We start from the raw sequence: 19,940 nt of genomic DNA, 5'->3' as shown, positions 1-19,940 counted from the left end.
GAAATCAGTGCACTTACTCCATGGTGCTCATTTCAATGCCATTCTTAATGGAGTTTCATGAACAAGTGTAGGCTAAGTAATATTTTCTCGCATAATTTAATCATACATTTTATATAAATTTTTTATAAATGTATGCTACAATGTGCTCAAGTATAAAAGTATAGCAACAGTATTAGATGTGGCCTATTCAATACATAACCTGAAAACCTCATATGCATCTTACATATCCATGCAGTACAATATCTCTGTAACCTCTTCCATCTATACAAGCCTCCACGATCTCTGCGCTTCTCCAATTCTGGCCTCTTGCACATCCCTGATTTTCATCGCTCCATCATTGGCGACCATACCTTCAGCTGCCTAGGCACTAAACTCTGGAATTCTCTCCCTAAAATCTATCTGCCTCTCTAACTCTCTCTCCTCCTTTAAGACACAATTTAAACCTACCTCTTTGACCAAGCTGTCCTAATATCTCCTTATGTGGCTTGTTGTCAGATTTGGTTTGATCACTCTCCTGCAAAGTGTCTTGAAACATTTTACTACATTTATGGCACATATAAATGAAAGTTGTTGTTGTTGTTGCAGTATGTAAATAGTTAGTTAAAAAATAATTGATTGAAACCGTCAGAAAAAAAGTGACACTCGTTGGGTGAGTCAATCCGATCATCTGTTTATGAATATAGGGATAACTTATAGGAAATTCTTTCAAGATCTCAGATTTTGTATTCAAACACTAATGTGTTTTTCACATTAAAGGTTTCCATATTTAGACTTTTTAAAGGCTGCATCTTGCCCCAGGAACATAGTCATTGTCCATTACCTTCAAAAAAACTTAACAATCATTCCCCAGTGGATTAAGACCCTCCATGCTCTGGGACCAATATTACAATCACCTCCAGGAAAGCTGGATAACTCATTTTAAAAAGATGTTCCAACCCCCAAAATTGAAACATAGTAAGCAGAAAGAAAGACTTGGATTTATACAGCGCCTTTCACAACCACCAGACGTCTCAACACACTTTGCAGCCAATGAAGTACTTTTGGAGTGTAGTCATTGTTGTAGTGTAGGAAATGTGGCAGCCAATTTGCACACAAGCAAGCTCCTACAAACAGCAATGTGATAATGACCAGATAATATGTATTCTTTTGTTATGTTGATTGAGGGATAAATATTGGCCAGGACACCAGGGATAACTCCCCTGCTCTTCTTCAAAGTAGAGCCATGGGATCTTTTACGTCCAATTGAAAGAGCTGACGGGGCCCTGATTACAATCGAAAGACAGCGCCTTTGACAGTGCAGCACTCCACTGGAGTGTCAGCCTAGATTTATGTGTTCAAGTCCCTGGAGTGGGACTTGAACCCACAACCTTCTGACTCAGAGGATGAGAGCACTACCCACTGATCCACAGCTGACACGGAATTGAGAATAACAGTTATAATAGTGTTACAATAGGTTAAAAATAGTAAAATTCAGGTGAAAATAAGAGGACAGGGCAAGAATACAGAAGATATAATAGGGACAGAGGGATGACAGTAAAGCACAGGTAATATGTTTAAAAGTCTTTATTTTTATGTAAAATTATGCTTTGATGCTTCCTTTAGTAGTTTATGGTTAATATTATAATAATAAAGCTATTTCTGATGTTTGAATAGCTTTATCATTGATCTGAAATTTTAACTCTGTTGCTCTCTCCACAGATGCTGCCTGACCTGCTGAGTATTTCCAGCATTTGCTGTTTCTATTTATCAGTTTAATATTGTTTATTTCACAGTGCCTAAGTTGAAACCAAACAAAATCAGTTAACCCAGGCAGAGAGAGACAGTTTACTTGATTCTGCCAGTACTCAGAGTGATTTCACATAAAGTTTAACATTGAAACAAAGTGGTTCCACCTTCACATCAACGCTAAACCTGTGGGTATGAAAACTGGATGTGAAGAATTAAACTGACGCCCAGAAGCAGAGTGAGGTCACTACTTCAGACAATTTCACTCCATTTCCTTCTGGTGTCAAATCGGGCCTGGACACCGGATTCGTGGTGCATTTACATTACAACTGCAGCCTGGGTGCAAAGCAAGACAACTTCATCCTGACCCTACAGTTGTAGGGTAAATACACACTTAGGTTTAAACCAGAAATAAGTGTAAGGGAAGTTCACCATACTAATGACCATCAGACAGCCAGCGTCAAAACATTGAATAGAACACCTCTTTTTCTTGTGTTGCATTGGCTAATAAAGGTACAAAGTCCAATGTTATTGTATTTATCTTGTGAACCATGAAGTATAACTGTTACTTGACTTTTAAGAACATAAGAACATAGGAAATAGGAACAGGAGTAGGCCATATGGCCCCTTGTGCCTGCTCCGCCATTCAATAAGATCATGGCTGATCTGATCATGGACTCAGCTCCACTTCCCTGCCCGCTCCTCATAACCCCTTATTCCCTTATCGTTTAAGAAATTGCCTATTTCTGTCTTAAATTTATTCAATGTCCCAGCTTCCACAGCTCTCTGAGGCAGCGAATTCCACAGATTCACAACCCTCTGAGAGAATAAATTTCTCCTCATCTCAGTTTTAAATGGGCAGCCCCTTATTCTAAGATCATGCCCTCTAGTTCTAGGCTCCCCCATCAGTAGAAACATCCTCTCTGCATCCATCTTGTCAAGCCCCCTCATAATCTTATACGTTTCGATAAGGTCACCTCTCATTCTTCTGAATTCCAATGAGTAGAGGCCCAATCTACTCAACCTTTCCTCATAAGTCAACCCCCTCATCTCCGGAATCAACCTAGTAAACCTTCTTTAAACTGCCTCCAAAGCAAATATATCCTTTCGTAAATATGGAAACCAAAACTGCACGCAGTATTCCAGGTGTGGCCTCACAAATACCCTGTATAGCTGCAGCAAGATTTCCCGGCTTTTATGCTCCATCCCCTTTGCAATAAAGACCAAGATTCCATTGGCCTTCCTGATCACTTTCTGGACCTGCATACTATCCTTTTGTGTTTCATGCACAAGTACTCCCAGGTCCCGCTGTACTGCAGCACTTTGCAATCTTTCTCCATTTAAATAATAACTTGCTCTTTAATTTTTTCTGCCAAAGTGCATAACCTCACACTGTCCAACATTATACTCCATCTGCCAAATTTCTGCCCACTCACCTAGCCTGTCTATGTCCTTTGACATATTTGGCATATGAAAGCATGGGCCTTACGCTTAACATCCGTAAGACAAAGGTCCTCCACCAGCCTGTCACCGCCGCACAGCACTGCCCCCCAGTCATCAAGATTCACGGCACGGCCCTCGACAACGTGAACCACTTCCCATACCTCGGGAGCCTCCTGTCAACAAAAGCAGACATTGATGCGGAAATTCAGTGCGCCTCTAGTGCACCAGTGCAGCCTTCGGCTGCCTGAGGTAAACAGTTTTCGAAGACCAGGCCCTCAAATCTACCACCAAGCTCATGGTCGACAAGGCTGTAGTAATACCCTCCTTCCTGTATGGATCAGAGGCTTGGACGTTGTACAGAAGACACCTCAAGTCGCTGGAGATATATCACCAACGATGTCTCCCCAAGATCCTGCAAATCCCCTGGGAGGACAGGCGCACCAACATTAGTGTGCTCGTCCAGGCTAACATCCCCAGCATTGAAGCACTAACCACACTCGATTAGCTTCGCTGGGCAGGCCACATGATTCGCATGCCAGACACAAGATTCTCTAAGCAAATGCTCTATGCGGAGCTCCTTCATGGCAAATGAGCCAAAGGTGGGCAGCGGAAATGTTACAAGGACACCCTTAAAGCCTTCCTGGTAAAGTGCGACATCACCACTGACACCTGGGAGCCCCTGGCCGAAGACCGCCCTAAGTGGAGAAAGTGCATCTGGGAGGGCGTTGAGCTCTTCGAATCGCAACGCCGAGAGCGTGAAGAGGTCAAGTGCAGGCAGCGGAGGGAGCATTCGGCAAACCAGTCCCACCCAACCCTTCCCTCGGCGAATGTCTGTCTCACCTGTGACAGAGGCTGTGGCTCTCGTATTGGACTGTTCAGCCACCAAAGAACTCACTTCAGGAGTGGAAGCAAGTCTTCCTCAATTCCGAGGGACTGCCGATGATGACTATGTCCTTTTGCAGATTTTTTGTGTCCTCCTCACACATTGCTTTTCCTCCCATCTTTGTATCATCAGCAAACTTGGCTACGTTACTGTCATGTATGTAACCACAATGTAACACCACCACTGTATTACTGTATACACTCAACCAGATGCACACCTTCACCACAAGGGGCGAACTTGTAGGAGAAACTCCTTACCTGATCACACGGGTATAAAAAGGGAGGTCCCATGCAGGGTCATCGTCTTTGGAGTCCTGTGAATAAAGAGTTAAGGTCACAGAGTGACCTTGTCCCCAGAATGTGTCTCGTGTGGTTTCATACTGTAGAGTAAGGACCTTACATTGGCGACAAGAAACGGGAATTCACGACCCACGAGAATGGCCACCGGTAGCACAGAGGAACGGTACTGTGTTGGGGAAGACTGGGACGATTTTGTCGAGAAGCTTCAGCAAAGCTTTGTTACGAAAGAATGGCTGGGGGATGCAGTGGCCGACAAGCGAAGGGCTCATCTTTTGACCAGCTGCGGACCAAAGACTTACGTGCTCATGAAGGACTTACTAGCACCCGAAAAGCTAACGGACAAAACCTTTGAAGAACTTAGCAAATTGATCAGGGAGCACCTCAAACCGGTGAGTAGCATACACATGGCTCGACACAGATTCTACACCCACCGACGTCGTGAAGGACAGAGCATACCAGACTTCGTAGCGGACCTCCGGCGTTTGGCCAGCCTCTGTAAGTTCACAGACGCCTGCAGGGGGGAGATGCTAAGGGACTTCTTTATTGAGGGCTTCGGTCATGCGGGAATTTTCCGCAAATTAATTGAGACCAAGGATTTGACCTTGGAAACGGCAACGTTGATAGCTCAAACTTTCATGGCGGGGGAGGAAGAGACAAAAATAATATATGCACGCAATTCTGCCTCTAATGCGGCGATGGATCAGGGAGTCAACATCATCAATGCGACTCAGAGCCCTGCAGGCAGGCAGGGGCAGTCCGACACTCCCCAGGCAGCAATAGACCCCAGAGTAGGACTTCAACAGAGACAATGGCAGGCTGAACGGACATTTACGCCATCACAGTGGACAATGCGGCCCGGGATAGGACCATTGACACCCACTAATAGGGTATTTAAGAGCAGTCAAAGGGACAGTCAACGCGGAATGGTTGGCCATAGTCCCTTTGTTCCCAACAATGGAAACTTTAACTCATGTTGGAGGTGTGGGGGAAAACACTCAGCTAGATCTTGCAGATTTCAACAGTTTGTCTACAGGAACTGCAATCTCAGTGGCCACTTAGCTCGAATGTGCAGGAAATCTGCAACCAGACTAATATATGAGGCGGATGGACCAGAAGAGGGTTCTTTGAGGCAGGATGACTTTTGGGGAAAATCGATTGATGCCGAGGTTCAGCGGGTCCATGTGGCGAATAATCACAGTCCATAAACCAGAACGCCACAAATGATGATGAGGGTTTTATTAACCGGTATCCCAGTACGCATGGAGCTGAACACTGGGGCCAGCCAGTCAATCATGGGTGTTCAGCAATTTGAGAAGCTATGGCCACTTAAAGCCAGTAGACCCAAATTAGCACATATTGAGACACAATTACGGATTTACACTAAAGAAATCATTCCGGTGCTAGGCAGTGCAATGTTGGCTGTCACACACAATTGGTTAGTGAATCGGCTGCCGCTCTGGATTGTCCCGGGCAATGGTCTCGCACTGTTGGGGAGGAGCTGGTTAGCCGAGATGAACTGGAAATGGGGGGATGTTCACGCAATGTCATCTGTGGAGCGAAGTTCATGCTCACAAGTCCTATAACAATTCGATTCACTGTTCCAATCTGGCGTCGGAAATTTCAAAGGCACTAAAGTGGTGATACACATCAACCCGGACGCCAGGCCAGTGCACCACAAAGCCAGAGCAGTGCCGGATGTGATGCGGGAAAAGATCGAGAGCGAATTGGACCGGTTGTTGAGAGAGGGCATCATCTCGCCTGTTGAATTCAGCGACTGGGCGAGCCCCATCGTTCCCGTCCTAAAAGCGGATAGCTCGGTCAGGATCTGTGGCGACTACAGGGCCACCATCAATCAGGTGTCCCTACAAGATCAATACCCGCTCCCGAGAGCGGAGGACCTCTTCGCCATGATGGCAGGCGGCAAGCTGTTCACCAAGTTGGAACTCACTTCAGCCTATACGACCCAGGAACTGGTCGACGAATCTAAACTACTGACCACCATCACCAGGCACAAGGGACTGTTCGTTTATAACAGGTGCCCATTTGGCAGTGGATCAGCGGCCACGATTTTTCAATGAAACATGGAAAGCCTGCTTAAATCCATTCCTAGAACAATCGTATTCCAGGGCGACATCCTCATCACGGGTCAAGACACCGAGGAACACCTCGACAACCTGGAGGAGGTGCTACGCTGATTGGACCGGGTAGGCCTGCGACTCAAAAAGTCTAAATGTGTGTTCTTAGCTCCTGAGGTTGAGTTTCTGGGCAGGAGGGTTGCTGCAGATGGGATTCGACCCACCGAATCCAAAACAGAGGCGATTTGACGAGCACCCAGGCCCTGCAACACATCGGAGTTGCGTTCATTCCTGGGACTGTTGAACTATTTCGGGAACTTTCTGCCAAACTTGAGCACGTTGTTGGAGCCGCTACATGTGCTCCTGCGTAAGGGCTGCGATTGGTTTTGGGGGACTGTCAGGAATGGGCTTTTGATCGGGCGCGAAACCTACTTTGTTCAAACAAGTTGTTGACCCTGTACGACCCCTGTAAAAAATTGGTTCTGACATGTGATGCATCGTCCTATGGAGTTGGGTTCGTGTTGCAGCAGGGCAATGCTGAGGGTCAACTACAACCTGTGGCTTATGCCTCCAGGTCGCTCTCTCAAGCAGAACGGGGATATGGGATGGTCGAGAAGGAAGCGCTTGCATGTGTCTATGGTGTAAAGAAAAATGCATCAGTACCTCTTTGGTAGGAAGTTTGAATTAGAGACGGACCACAAGCCATTAACATTCCTGTTGTCAGACAGCAAGGCTATCAATGCCAACGCATCAGCTTGCATACAGCGATGGGCTCTCACCGGCACCGGCCCGGCACTGAAAATTGCACTGACAGGCTCAGCAGGCTTCCACTGGCCACCACTGAGGGGGCAGGAGAGCAAAGCTCCGAGATGGTCATGGCTGTCAATGCCTTTGACAGCGCAGGCTCCCCCATCACAGCCCGCCAGATCAAAATCTGGACAAACAGAGATCACCTCCTATCCCTGATTAAGAAATGTGTCCTGACTGGGGATTGGGCGCCCGCACACGGAGCATGCCCTGAGGAGGTCAGCTCGTTACACAGACGGATGGATGAGCTCTCCATCCAAGCCGACTGCCTACTATGGGGCAGCCGGGTAGTTATGCCCCAGAAAGGCAGGGAGGCATTCATCAGGGAACTCCACAGCTGATGAAGGCCATTGCCCGGTCACACGTTTGGTGGCCGGGAATTGATTCAGACCTGGAACACTGTGTTCGCAGGTGCACGACATGTGCCCAGCTGAGTAATGCCCCCAGGGAGGCCCCGCTCAGCCCGTGGCCCTGGCCCACCAGACCAAGGTCACGCATTCAGGTTGACTACGTGGGCCCGTTCATGGTTAAGATGTTCCTTATTGTGGTAGATGCATACTCGAAATGCATCAAGTGCATCGTTCTGAATTCATGCACGTCATAGAAACATAGAAACATAGAAAATAGGTGCAGGAGCAGGCCATTCAGCCCTTCTAGCCTGCACCGCCATTCAATGAGTTCATGGCTGAACATGCACTTCAGTACCCCCTTCCTGCTTTCTCGCCATACCCCTTGATCCCCCGAGTAGTAAGGACTACATCTAACTCCATTTTGAATATATTTAGTGAATTGGTCTCAACTACTTTCTGTGGTAGAGAATTCCACAGGTTCACCACTCTCTGGGTGAAGAAGTTTCTCCTCATCTCGGTCCTAAATGGCTTACCCCTTATCCTTAGACTGTGACCCCTGGTTCTGGACTTCCCCAACATTGGGAACAATCTTCCTGCATCTAACCTGTCTAAACCCGTCAGAATTTTAAACGTTTCTATGAGGTCCCCTCTCATTCTTCTGAACTCCAGTGAATACAAGCCCAGTTGATCCAGTCTTTCTTGATAGGTCAGTCCCACCATCCCGGGAATCAGTCTGGTGAATCTTTGCTGCACTCCCTCAATAGCAAGAATGTCCTTCCTCAAGTTAGGAGACCAAAACTGTACACAATACTCCAGGTGTGGCCTCACCAAGGCCCTGTACAACTGTAGCAACACCTCCCTGCCCCTGTACTCAAATCCCCTCGCTATGAAGGCCAACATGCCATTTGCTTTCTTAACCGCCTGCTGTACCTGCATGCCAACCTTCAATGACTGATGTACCATGACACCCAGGTCTCGTTGCACCTCCCCTTTTCCTAATCTGTCACCATTCAGATAATAGTATGTCTCTCTGTTTTTACCACCAAAGTGGATAACCTCACATTTATCCACATTATACTTCATCTGCCATGCATTTGCCCACTCACCTAACCTATCCAAGTCACTCTGCAGCCTCATAGCATCCTCCTCGCAGCTCACACTGCCACCCAACTTAGTGTCATCCGCAAATTTGGAGATACTACATTTAATCCCCTCGTCTAAATCATTAATGTACAATGTAAACAGCTGGGGCCCCAGCACAGAACCTTGCGGTACCCCACTAGTCACTGCCTGCCATTCTGAAAAGTACCCATTTACTCCTACTCTTTGCTTCCTGTCTGATAACCAGTTCTCCATCCACGTCAGCACACTACCCCCAATCCCATGTGCTTTAACTTTGCACATTAATCTCTTGTGTGGGACCTTGTCAAAAACCTTCTGAAAGTCCAAATATACCACATCAACTGGTTCCCCCTTGTCCACTTTACTGGAAACATCCTCAAAAAATTCCAGAAGGTTTGTCAAGCATGATTTCCCTTTCACAAATCCATGCTGACTTGGACCTATCATGTCACCATTTTCCAAATGCACTGCTATGACATCCTTAATAATTGATTCCATCATTTTACCCACTACTGAGGTCAGGCTGACCGGTCTATAATACCCTGTTTTCTCTCTCCCTCCTTTTTTAAAAAGTGGGGTACATTGGCTACCCTCCACTCGATAGGAACTGATCCAGAGTCAATGGAATGTTGGAAAATGACTGTCAATGCATCCACTATTTCCAAGGCCACCTCCTTAAGTATTCTGGGATGCAGTCCATCAGGCCCTGGGGATTTATCGGCCTTCAATCCCATCAATTTCCCCAACACAATTTCCCGACTAATAAAGATTTCCCTCAGTTCCTCCTCCTTACTAGACCCTCTGACCCCTTTTATATCCGGAAGGTTGTTGGTGTCCTCCTTAGTGAATACCGAACCAAAGTACTTGTTCAATTGGTCTGCCATTTCTTTGTTCCCAGTTATGACTTCCTCTGATTCTGACTGCAGGGGACCTACGCTTGTCTTTACTAACCTTTTTCTCTTTACATACCTATAGAAACTTTTGCAATCCGCCTTAATGTTCCCTGCAAGCTTCTTCTCATACTCCATTTTCCCTGCCCTAATCAAATCCTTTGTTCTCCTCTGCTGAGTTCTAAATTTCTCCCAGTCCCTGGGTTCGCTGCTATTTCTGGCCAATTTGTATGCCACTTCCTTGGCTTTAATACTATCCCTGATTTCCCTTGATAGCCACGGTTGAGCCACCTTCCCTTTTTTATTTTTACGCCAGACAGGAATGTACAATTGTTGTAGTTCATCCATGCGGTCTCTAAATGTCTGCCATTGCCCATCCACAGTCAACCCCTTAAGTATCATTCGCCAATCTATCCTAGCCAATTCACGCCTCATACCTTCAAAGTTACCCTTCTTTAAGTTCTGGACCATGGTCTCTGAATTAACTGTTTCATTCTCCATCCTAATGCAGAATTCCACCATATTATGGTCACTCTTCCCCAAGGGGCCTCGCACAATGAGATTGCTAATTAATCCTCTCTCATTACACAACACCCAGTCTAAGATGGCTTCCCCCCTAGTTGGTTCCTCGACATATTGGTCTAGAAAACCATCCCTTATGCACTTCAGGAAATCCTCCTCCACCGTATTGCTTCCAGTTTGGCTCGCCCAATCTATGTGCATATTAAAGTCACCCATTATAACTGCTGCACCTTTATTGCATGCAACCCTAATTTCCTGTTTGATACCCTCCACAACATCACTACTACTGTTTGGAGGTCTGTACACAACTCCCACTAACGTTTTTTGCCCTTTGGTGTTCTGCAGCTCTACCCATATAGATTCCACATCATCCAAGCTAATGTCCTTCCTAACTATTGCATTAATCTCCTCTTTAATCAGCAATGCTACCCCACCTCCTTTTCCTTTTATTCTATCCTTCCTGAATGTTGAATACCCCTGGATGTTGAGTTCCCAGCCCTGATCATCCTGGAGCCACGTCTCCGTAATCCCAATCACATCATATTTGTTAACATCTATTTGCACAGTTAATTCATCTACCTTATTGCGGATACTCCTTGCATTAAGACACAAAGCCTTCAGGCTTGTTTTTTTAACACCCTTTGTCCTTTTAGAATGTTGCTGTACAGTGGCCCTTTTTGTTCTTTGCCTTGGGTTTCTCTGCCCTCCACTTTTCCTCATCTCCTTTCTGTCTTTTGCTTTTGCCTCCTTTTTGTCTTCCTCTGTCTCCCTGCATTGGTTCCCATCCCCCTGCCATATTAGTTTAACTCCTCCCCAACAGCACTAGCAAACACTCCCCCGAGGACATTGGTTCCGGTCCTGCCCAGGTGCAGACCGTCCGGTTTGTACTGGTCCCACCTCCCCCAGAACTGGTTCCAATGCCCCAGGAATTTGAATCCCTCCCTGCTGCACCACTGCTCAAGCCACGTATTCATCTGTGCTATCCTGCGATTCCTACTCTGACTAGCATGTGGCACTGGTAGCAATCCCGAGATTACTACTTTTGAGGTCCTACTTTTTAATTTAGCTCCTAGCTCCTTAAATTCATTTCGTAGGACCTCATCCACCACCATGGAAAGCCTACATGCAATCTTTGCAACCCATGGCTTGCCGGACATCCTGGTTAGTGATAATGGCCCATGTTTCACAAGCTACGAATTCCGAGAGTTTATGTCGGGCAATGGCAATGGCATCAACCACATCAGGACTGCGCCATTCAAGCCGGCCTCCAATGGCCAGGCGGAACGTGCGGTCCAAATCATTAAGCAAGGTATGCTCAGGATTCAAGGACTCTCCCTACAATGCCGCCCATCGCGTCTCCTGCTGGCCAATAGATCCCGACCGCACTCGTTCACAGGGGTCCCGCCCGCAGAGCTACTAATGAAATGGACACTCAAAACTCGGTTGTCCCTCATTCACCCAGTCCTGACCGACATAGTTGAGGGCAAGCGCAAGTCACAAAACGAGTACCATGACCATAATTCGAGGGGGAGATGTATTGAAATAAATGACCCTGTATTCGTCCTCAATCACGCCATGGGGCCCAAATGGCTTGAGGGCACTCTAATTGACAAAGAGGGGAATAGGGTCATCGTGGTAAAACTCAACAATGGTCAGATATGCCGTAAGCATCTGGACCAAGTAAAAAAAAGGTTCAGCATCGACACGGAGGAATCTGAAGAAGACCATGAGATGGAGCTCACAACACCGCCAGTGAATGAGCAACAAGAGCAATCAGAAGAATGCACAGTCCCTGTGGTCAGCCCGGACAGGCCGGAATCACCAAAGGTGACAGACACTCACATCAGTGTCCAACAACCAGAGCCCCAACTGCGGCGCTCCACGAGGGAGCATAGACCATCTGAAAAACTAAACCTATGACCCCAATAAGACTTTGGTGGGGGTTGGGGGGGTGGGGGGGAAGTGATGTTTGTCATGTATTCAACCAGCATTGTAACCCATGAAGAATCTGACCTAAGTTGTACACTGTGAGAACAATGACCACTAGGTGGGAGACACTCCTAACCTGGACCTTCAGGTATAAAAGGGGAAGCTCCACCCACCTTCATCACTTGAGTGCTAAGGAATAAAGGACAGGTCACAGACTGACCTTCTCTCAAGCATGGGCCTCATGTGCATTTATACTGTATAGTAAGGACGTATCAATGGCGACGAGAAACTAGAATTTAAACCATGCGAGCATGGCCACTAGCAGAACAGAAGAGAGGTACTGTGTTAAGGAATGGTTGGGACAGAGATTCAACATTGTTAAAGAAGCACACAGTTCTCCAGGCAGACAAGTGCAATCGGGCATGCCCCAACATGTAGTCGAACCCAGAAGGGGAGTTCGACAGAGACAATGGCAAGCTGAACGGCGATTCACGCCATTGCAGGGGACAATGCGGCCAGTAATGGGGCCATCAACACTTGTTAATGGCGCATTCAAGGACAGTCACAGGGGCAGTCAGGGACGATCAACTGGCAAGGGACCTTTTGGTTCAAATAACAGCTGTTGTTGGAGGCGTGGAGGCACACACTCAGCTGGAGTTTGCAGAGATGAGCAAAATACCTGCAGAAATTGCAGAAGTGAACGCTGGGGGAAATCGCTGGAAGCTGAAGTTCAGCGAGTTCATGTGGAGCACGCATACAGTTCATACACCAGGACGCCTCCGATAATGATGAAAGTGCTCCTCAATGGCATCCCCAAGAAATATGCGATGCGTCGTCCTATGGTGTCGGGTGTGTGTTGCAGCATGTCAATGTCAAGGGTCAGTTACAGCCGGTAGCTTATGCCTCCAGGAGTCTGTCCCAGGCAGAAAGGGGTTATGGGATGGTAGAAAAGGAGGCGCTCGCATGTGTATATGCTGTAAAGAAAATGCACCAGTACCTGTTTGGCAGGAAATTTGAGCTGGAGACAGATCACAAACCCCTAACGTCCCTTTTGGCCGACAACAAGGCCATAAATGCAAACGCATCGGCCCGCATACAGAGGTGGGCACTCACGTTAGCCGCCTATGACTATACAATTCGGCACATACTGGGCACCGAAAACTGCGCCGATGCACTCAGCAGGCTCCCACTAGCCACCACTGAGGGGGCTACCGAGCATGCTGCTGAGATGGTCATGGCTGTTGAAGCTTTCGGAAGCGAAGGCTCACCCGTGACAGCCCGTCAGATTAAAGTCTGGACAAATAGAGACCCGCTATTGTCTCTAGTCAAGAAATGTGTCCCGAATGGGGGCTGGGCAGCCATGTACAGGGCATGCCCTGAGGAATTTAAACCATTTCACAGGCGCAGGGATGAACTCTCGATTCAGGCCGATTGCCTACTGTGGGGAAACCGCTTAGTCATGCCCCAGATGGGCAGAGAGGTGTTCATCAGAGAACTCCACAATGAGTACCCGGGCATTGTCATGATGAAGGCAATTGCCAGGTCACACGTTTGATGGCCAGGGATAGACGCAGATCTGGAACTTTGTGTTCGCAGGTGCAACACGTGTGCCCAGCTGGGCAATGCGCCCAGGGAAGCCCCCCTTAGCTCCTGGCCATGGCCCGCCAAGCCTTGGTCACGCATCCATGTGGACTACGCAGGTCCTTTCATGGGAAAAATGTTTTTGGTTGTAGTAGACGCCTACTCCAAATGGATCGAGTGTGTCATTTTAAATTCAAGCACAGCCTCTGCCACGGTAGAAAGTCTATGGGCAATGTTCGCCGCCCACGGTCTACCGGACGTCTTGGTCAGCGACAATGGCCCATGCTTCACAAGCACTGAATTCCAGGACTTCATGGCAGGCAATGGAATTAACCATGTCAGAACGGCACCGTTCAAGCCGGCCTCAAACGGCAGGCAGAACGAGCAGTGCAGATAATCAAACAGGGGATGCTCAGAATCCAAGGGGGTTCCCTACAAACCCGCTTATCACGCCGCCTGTTGGCCTACAGATCCCGACCACACTCACTCACAGGGGTTCCACCCGCAGAGCTGCTAATGAAAAGGACACTCAAAACCCGGCTATCCCTTATACACCCCACCATGAAAGAAATTGTCGAGAGCAGGCGCCAGCCACAATATGACTACCATGACAAGAATGCGAGGGTGCGATGTATTGATGTAAATGATCCTGTTTTTGTCCTCAACTACGCTGCAGGGCCCAAATGGCTCGCAGGCACTGTGTTTGCCAAAGAGGGAAATAGGATTCTGGTAATTAAACTTACCAATGGACAAATCTGCCGCAAACACGTGGATCAAACAAAAAGGAGGTTCAGCAACCCCATAGAAGAAGCAGAGGAAGAACACGATGTAGAGTTCACTCCACCACAGGTGACCGAACACAGGAACCAAAGGGAGGAGAGCGCAATCGCTGTGGGCAGTCTGGATAGGCCTGAGGCACCGCAAACAGCAGACACTCAGGCCAGCGCCCAACAACCGGAGCCCCAACTCAGGCGCTCTACAAGGGAGCGTAAACCACCAGAGAGACTCAACCTGTGATCCCAATAAGACTTTGCGGGGGGAGGTGATGTCATGTATTCAATCAGCATTGTAACCCATGTATAATCTGACCTAAGTTGTACACTGTGAGAACAATGACCACTGGATGGGAGACACTCCTAACCTGGACCTTCAGATATAAAAGGGGAAGCTCCACCCACCTTCATCACTTGAGTGCTAAGAAATAAAGGACAGGTCACAGACTGACCTTCTCTCAAGCATGGGCCTCGTGTGCATTTATACTGTATAGTAAGGACGTATCAATGTCATGTATGTAACCACAATGAAACACCACTGTATTACTATATACATTCAACCTAGATGCACACCTTGACCACAAGGGGCGAACTTGTGGGAGACACTCCTTACCTGATCACACAGGTATAAAAAGGGAGGTCCCACGCAGGGTCATCGTCTTTGGAGTCCTGTGAATAAAAAGTTACGGTCACAGAGTGACCTTGTCCCTAGAATGTGCGTCGTGTGGTTTCACACTGTGGAGTAAGGACCTTACAGTTACACTCAGTCCCTTTTTCCAAGTCGTTAATATAGATTGGAAATAGTTGGGGTCCCAGCACTGATCCCTGCGGCACCCCACTAGTTACTGGTTGCCATCCAGAGAATGAACCATTTATCCCGACTCTCTGTTTTCTGTTAGACTGCCAATCTTCTATCCATGCTAATATATCTTGTGCAGTAACCTTTTATGTGGCACCTTGTCAAATGCCTTCTGGAAGTCCAAATACACCACATCCACTGGTTCCCCTTTATCCACCCTGTTTGTAACATCCTCAAAGAATTCTATCAAATTTGTCAAACATGACTTCCCCTTCATAAATCCATGCTGACACTGCCTGACCGAATTTTACTTTTACAAATGTCCTGCTACTGCTTCTTTAATAATCGACTCCAACATTTTCCCAACCACAAAAGTTAGGCTAACTGGTCTATAGTTTCCTGCTTTTTGTCTGCCTCCTTTTTTAAATAGGGGTATTACATTTGCAGTTTTCCAATCTTCTGGGACCTCCCCAACATCCAGGGAATTTTGGTAAATTACAACCAATGCATCCACTATCCCTGCCGCTACTTCTCTTACGACCCTAGGATGCAAGCCATCAGGTCCAGGGGATTTACCGAAGTACACAAGAAATAGGAACAGGAGTAGGCCATACGGCCCCTTGAGCCTGCTCCACAATTCAATAAGATCATGGCTGATCTGATCATGGACTCAGCTCCACTTCCCCGCCCGCTCCCCATAATCCCTTATCCCCTTATCATTTAAGAAACTGCCTATTTCTGTCTTAAATTTATTTAATGTCCCAGCTTCGACAACTCTCTGAGGCAGCGAATTCCACAGATTTACCAACCTCTGAGAGAAGAAATTTCTCCTCATCTCAATTTTAAATGGGCGGCCCCTTATTCTAAGATCGTGCCCTCTTGTTCCAGTCTCCCCCATCAGTGGAAACATCCTTCTGCATCCACCTTGTCAAGCCCCCTCATAATCTTATACGTTTCAATAAGATCACCTCTCATTCTTCTGAACTCCAATGAGTAGAGGCCCAACCTACTCAACCTTTCCTCATAAATTAACCCCCTCATCTCTGGAATCAACCTAGTGAACCTTCTCTGGACTGCCTCCAAAGCAAGTATATCCTTTCGTAAATATGGAAACCAAAACTGCACGCAGTATTCCAGGTGTGGTTTCACCAATATCTTATATAGCTGTAGTAAAACTTCCCTGCTTTTATACTCCATCCCCTTTGCAATAAAGGCCAAGATAACATTGGCCTTCCTGATCACTTGCTGCTGTACCTGCATACTATCCTTTTGTGTTTCATGCACAAGTACCCCCAGGTCCCGCTGTACTGCAGCACTTTGCAATCTTTATCCATTTAAATATTAACTTGCTCTTTGATTTTTTTCTGCCACAGTGCATGACTTCGCACTTTCCAAATTATACTCCATCTGCCAAATTTTTGCCCACTCACTTAGCCTGTCTATGTCCTTTTGCAGATTTTTTGTGTCCTCCTTTTCTTCCCATCTTTGTATTGTCAGCAAACTTGGCTACGTTACACTCAGTCCTTTCTTCCAAGTCGTTAATATAGATTGTAAATAGTTGGGGTCCCAGCACTGATCCCTGCGGCACCCCACTAGTTACTGGTTGCCAACCAGAGAATGAACCATTTATCCCGACTCTCTGTTCTCTGTTAGTTAACCAATCCTCTATCCATGCTAATATATTACCCCCAACCTCGTGAACTTTTATCTTGTGCAGTAACCATTTTTATGTGGCACCTTGTCAAATACCTTCTGAAAGTTCAAATACACCACATCCACTGGTTCCCCTTTATCCACCCTGTTCATTACATCCTCAAAGAACTCCAGCAAATTTGTCAAACATGACTTCCCCTTCATAAATCCATGCCTACTCTGCCTGACCGAATTTTGCTTTTCCATATGTCCTGCTATTGCTTCTTTAATAATAGACTCCAACATTTTCCCAACCACAGATGTTAGGCTAAATGGTCTTGCTTTTTGTTTCTTGCTTTTTGTCTGCCTCCTTTTTTAAATAGGGGTGTTACATTTTCAGTTTTCCAATCTGCTGGGACCTCCTTTAGTCCCTTTAGTCCCATTATCTTACTGAGTACCACCTCCTTCGTGATTGTGATTGTGATTTTATAGCCAGGATATGAATAAAAATAAATTTGCTTTGCTTGACATCCTGGTTTACTAGGATTTCCTTCTTTGTTTAGTAAAGTTTAATAACCTCTGAGTATTCACGTAAATTGCTGAGTATGATCTTGCTCGAGGAATTCAGCACTTGTCCATTACCTTCAAAAACAACTCACCAATCATTGTTGGTGCCTTGTGCTTTGGGATCAACTTAACATTCACTGTTAAGTTGGAAGTTTAAATATGGCAATCACCCATTGCAATAGCATAAGGCAGCGATCTGGAAAAAAAACAATCTTTTTTTCTCCGTTGCAATAGCATAACAAGGCAGCGATCCGAAATATGAAGTTACATGTTCCTTAGCCTTCACCTCTTTCCACACTCCTATTGATAAGAATTACACATTCGCTTGTGAATAGCAGTCCGTCAAAAGACAGGAGACACTCTTTTAAATCTTTTGCAAGGCGAGAGGAGCTATCCCGCAATCTGCAGGATTTGGGGGATCAGTGTGGGGTCGGGTACTCACTGAAGGCGACCACAGCCAAAGACAGAGTGACGACAATGGAGATCCAGGACACCCATAACGCCTTCTTGCGGTAGCTTTGGGCTTCCTGGGGTTTCAGCTTCTGGCTGCTTTCCAATAAACCTAGAAGCAAGGTCATGAAGAAATAAATCGTCTTACATTCTTTGTGTGGTTAATGGTGTTCGCTGGCGCTGGCAAGATGCCAGTTGGGTGGAGGGACGATAAGTAGTAAGTTGATATTTATTGTGCATTTACCCCAGCAGTGTATAGACTGGTGGAATCTTCATGGGCTCGTGGTTTAAGTCTTTTTAAAGGATTTTATCACGGAGCTTCGTCCTTGATGTGTTCAATAATTCATAACTATTCCCTTCACCGGTTTCAAGGTGTCTGTGCTGCAGACAACTTGGTCTCCGCATAAAAATACATACAACGGTTAATCTTGACATATATTTAATAGCTCAACTTCCTAAATGACATCAACAATTGTAAAGTGCTGTTCTGTTTACACTCAAACTGTGGTCACCATTATTATCTTACATTGTGTACCAATGGCATGTTGTCTGCCTGAAAGTTTTCACCTCCCCGGTAACTCCAATTCTCAATTGATTCCTGTGATTTAACGTTGTGCCGCGGCTGCTCTCTGCTCCCAGCCTCCACACCCAATATTTATCGCATGTGGTGAATGAATTCAGCCCGACTGCGGATCTCACACTCACCTCTGTTCTCCACCAGATCGCCGAACTGCGCGCTTTCACTTATTCTCATCTCGTTGTCTTTCTCCATGGTGAGCTGTGCTTTCTGCGGCTGGCCGTTCCTGGGTTCCGCGGCGGGCTGGCTGGCGGGAGAAGCCGTGAGATCCGGAGACGAGGAGTCCATGGCTGAAGTACGGAGAATGTAACACACTGACGAGATGTCTCCACACCCAGCTGAGGATGGAGTGGGAGAGAAAAAGGGGTGGGTGGGGGCTGGAGGGAGAGAGAGACAGCGAGATTTAAACGCAAGCTGACGTCTTAGAAGGACTCTCGATACATCAGCACAGAGCTGCAAACTCGAAAGCGGCTCATTGACGAGCAGACTCTAATTAAAATTCCGAGTGTTGTCCAATGAGTTCTCAACCACTTTCTGATGCTTGTGCCGATGTGTGTAGTCGGGGTGAGGAACTATTAATACCAATCTGCAGTAGAAAAATGTATCAATGTTCATAATTGCATCGCGATCAGCAAATATATGTGTTCATGGTTGTGCCACCAGGTACAAATTGACATTTCTTTTTAAACTCTGTGCAACGAGAAGTACTGTTAGGTCCCCAAAGCTCGAACGTATGTAACATCAGGGGCGGCCCTTCCTTGCACTGAATTCCACCTCTTAGTTTTTGATGCGAGCACAACCGAAGATTGCATTTGTGACAGGCGCTGCTCCGCGGCACCCTGAATCCACTCAGGGATACATTAAATAGACGGTGCGAGTAAGTTTGATCTTGTATCCAGGAAACGCGGAGGAATTGCAGTGATGACAGCAGTGTTCTGTTCGCTCTGTGAGCCCGTGCCGAAGTTGCAGCGCCAGTCGCGATAGAACTGCTCCAACCCGGAACTTCTGTCCACTATAAAGAGTTTCAGAGCGGATTTATAAATCCGGACATATTCGGTTGCAGCAAACAATCTAACGCATACCAACTGGGCTTGACGTGTATTTACCAGTTCAGCTTTTCTATTTAAAACACGGCTCCTTGTAAATGGCTTTATGCCAATTCAATTGCAATTCTTTCGCAAGGTACGCGATCAATTTTAACGCCTTGGGGAGTCTGTGTCTAGGTCAAATGATGGATGGGATGGCCATCTTCTTGTGCTAGAAGTCACACTGAGGTTTTACTTTTATCGTGTTCACTACAGTAGTAAGCAAAGCTTTTCAGGATATATCATAATAATAGTCTGAATGTTAAATTTGTGCATGACAATATAAGGTATCCTGGCAGAGAATGGTCTCTGAGTTCAATGATAGATTTTAGTCATGATTAATATTTAATTTTACCAGAATGCATAGTCTGCAGACTTCTTTGCATAGATTTTCCACATTAATGACGCTTTAATAGATCATAAATTAATTT

General features: G+C 46.5%; 1 protein-coding gene across 3 annotated transcripts in view; it reads right to left on the bottom strand.

The window, feature by feature from the left end:
* The window catches only part of tmem163a (transmembrane protein 163a), a 324,264-nt gene extending 305,383 nt beyond the window's left edge, over positions 1 to 18,881 (bottom strand). For all 3 annotated transcript variants that reach the window (XR_011592649.1, XR_011592650.1, XM_070875430.1), the window contains exons 1-2: positions 18,553 to 18,881; positions 17,840 to 17,959 (exon numbers count right to left, since the gene is read on the bottom strand). Coding sequence is in view for 1 of the 3 variants with exons in the window: in XM_070875430.1 (XP_070731531.1) it covers positions 17,840 to 17,959; positions 18,553 to 18,712 (280 nt within the window). In the remaining 2 variants the exon portion in view is untranslated. The remainder of the gene's footprint in view (positions 1 to 17,839; positions 17,960 to 18,552) is intronic.
* Between the last annotated feature and the right edge of the window lie 1,059 nt (positions 18,882 to 19,940).

This window comes from Pristiophorus japonicus, chromosome 3, assembly GCF_044704955.1.
Source record: "Pristiophorus japonicus isolate sPriJap1 chromosome 3, sPriJap1.hap1, whole genome shotgun sequence".
Classification (NCBI taxonomy): domain Eukaryota; kingdom Metazoa; phylum Chordata; class Chondrichthyes; family Pristiophoridae; genus Pristiophorus; species Pristiophorus japonicus.
This window is presented reverse-complemented; position numbering and strand designations above follow the sequence as displayed.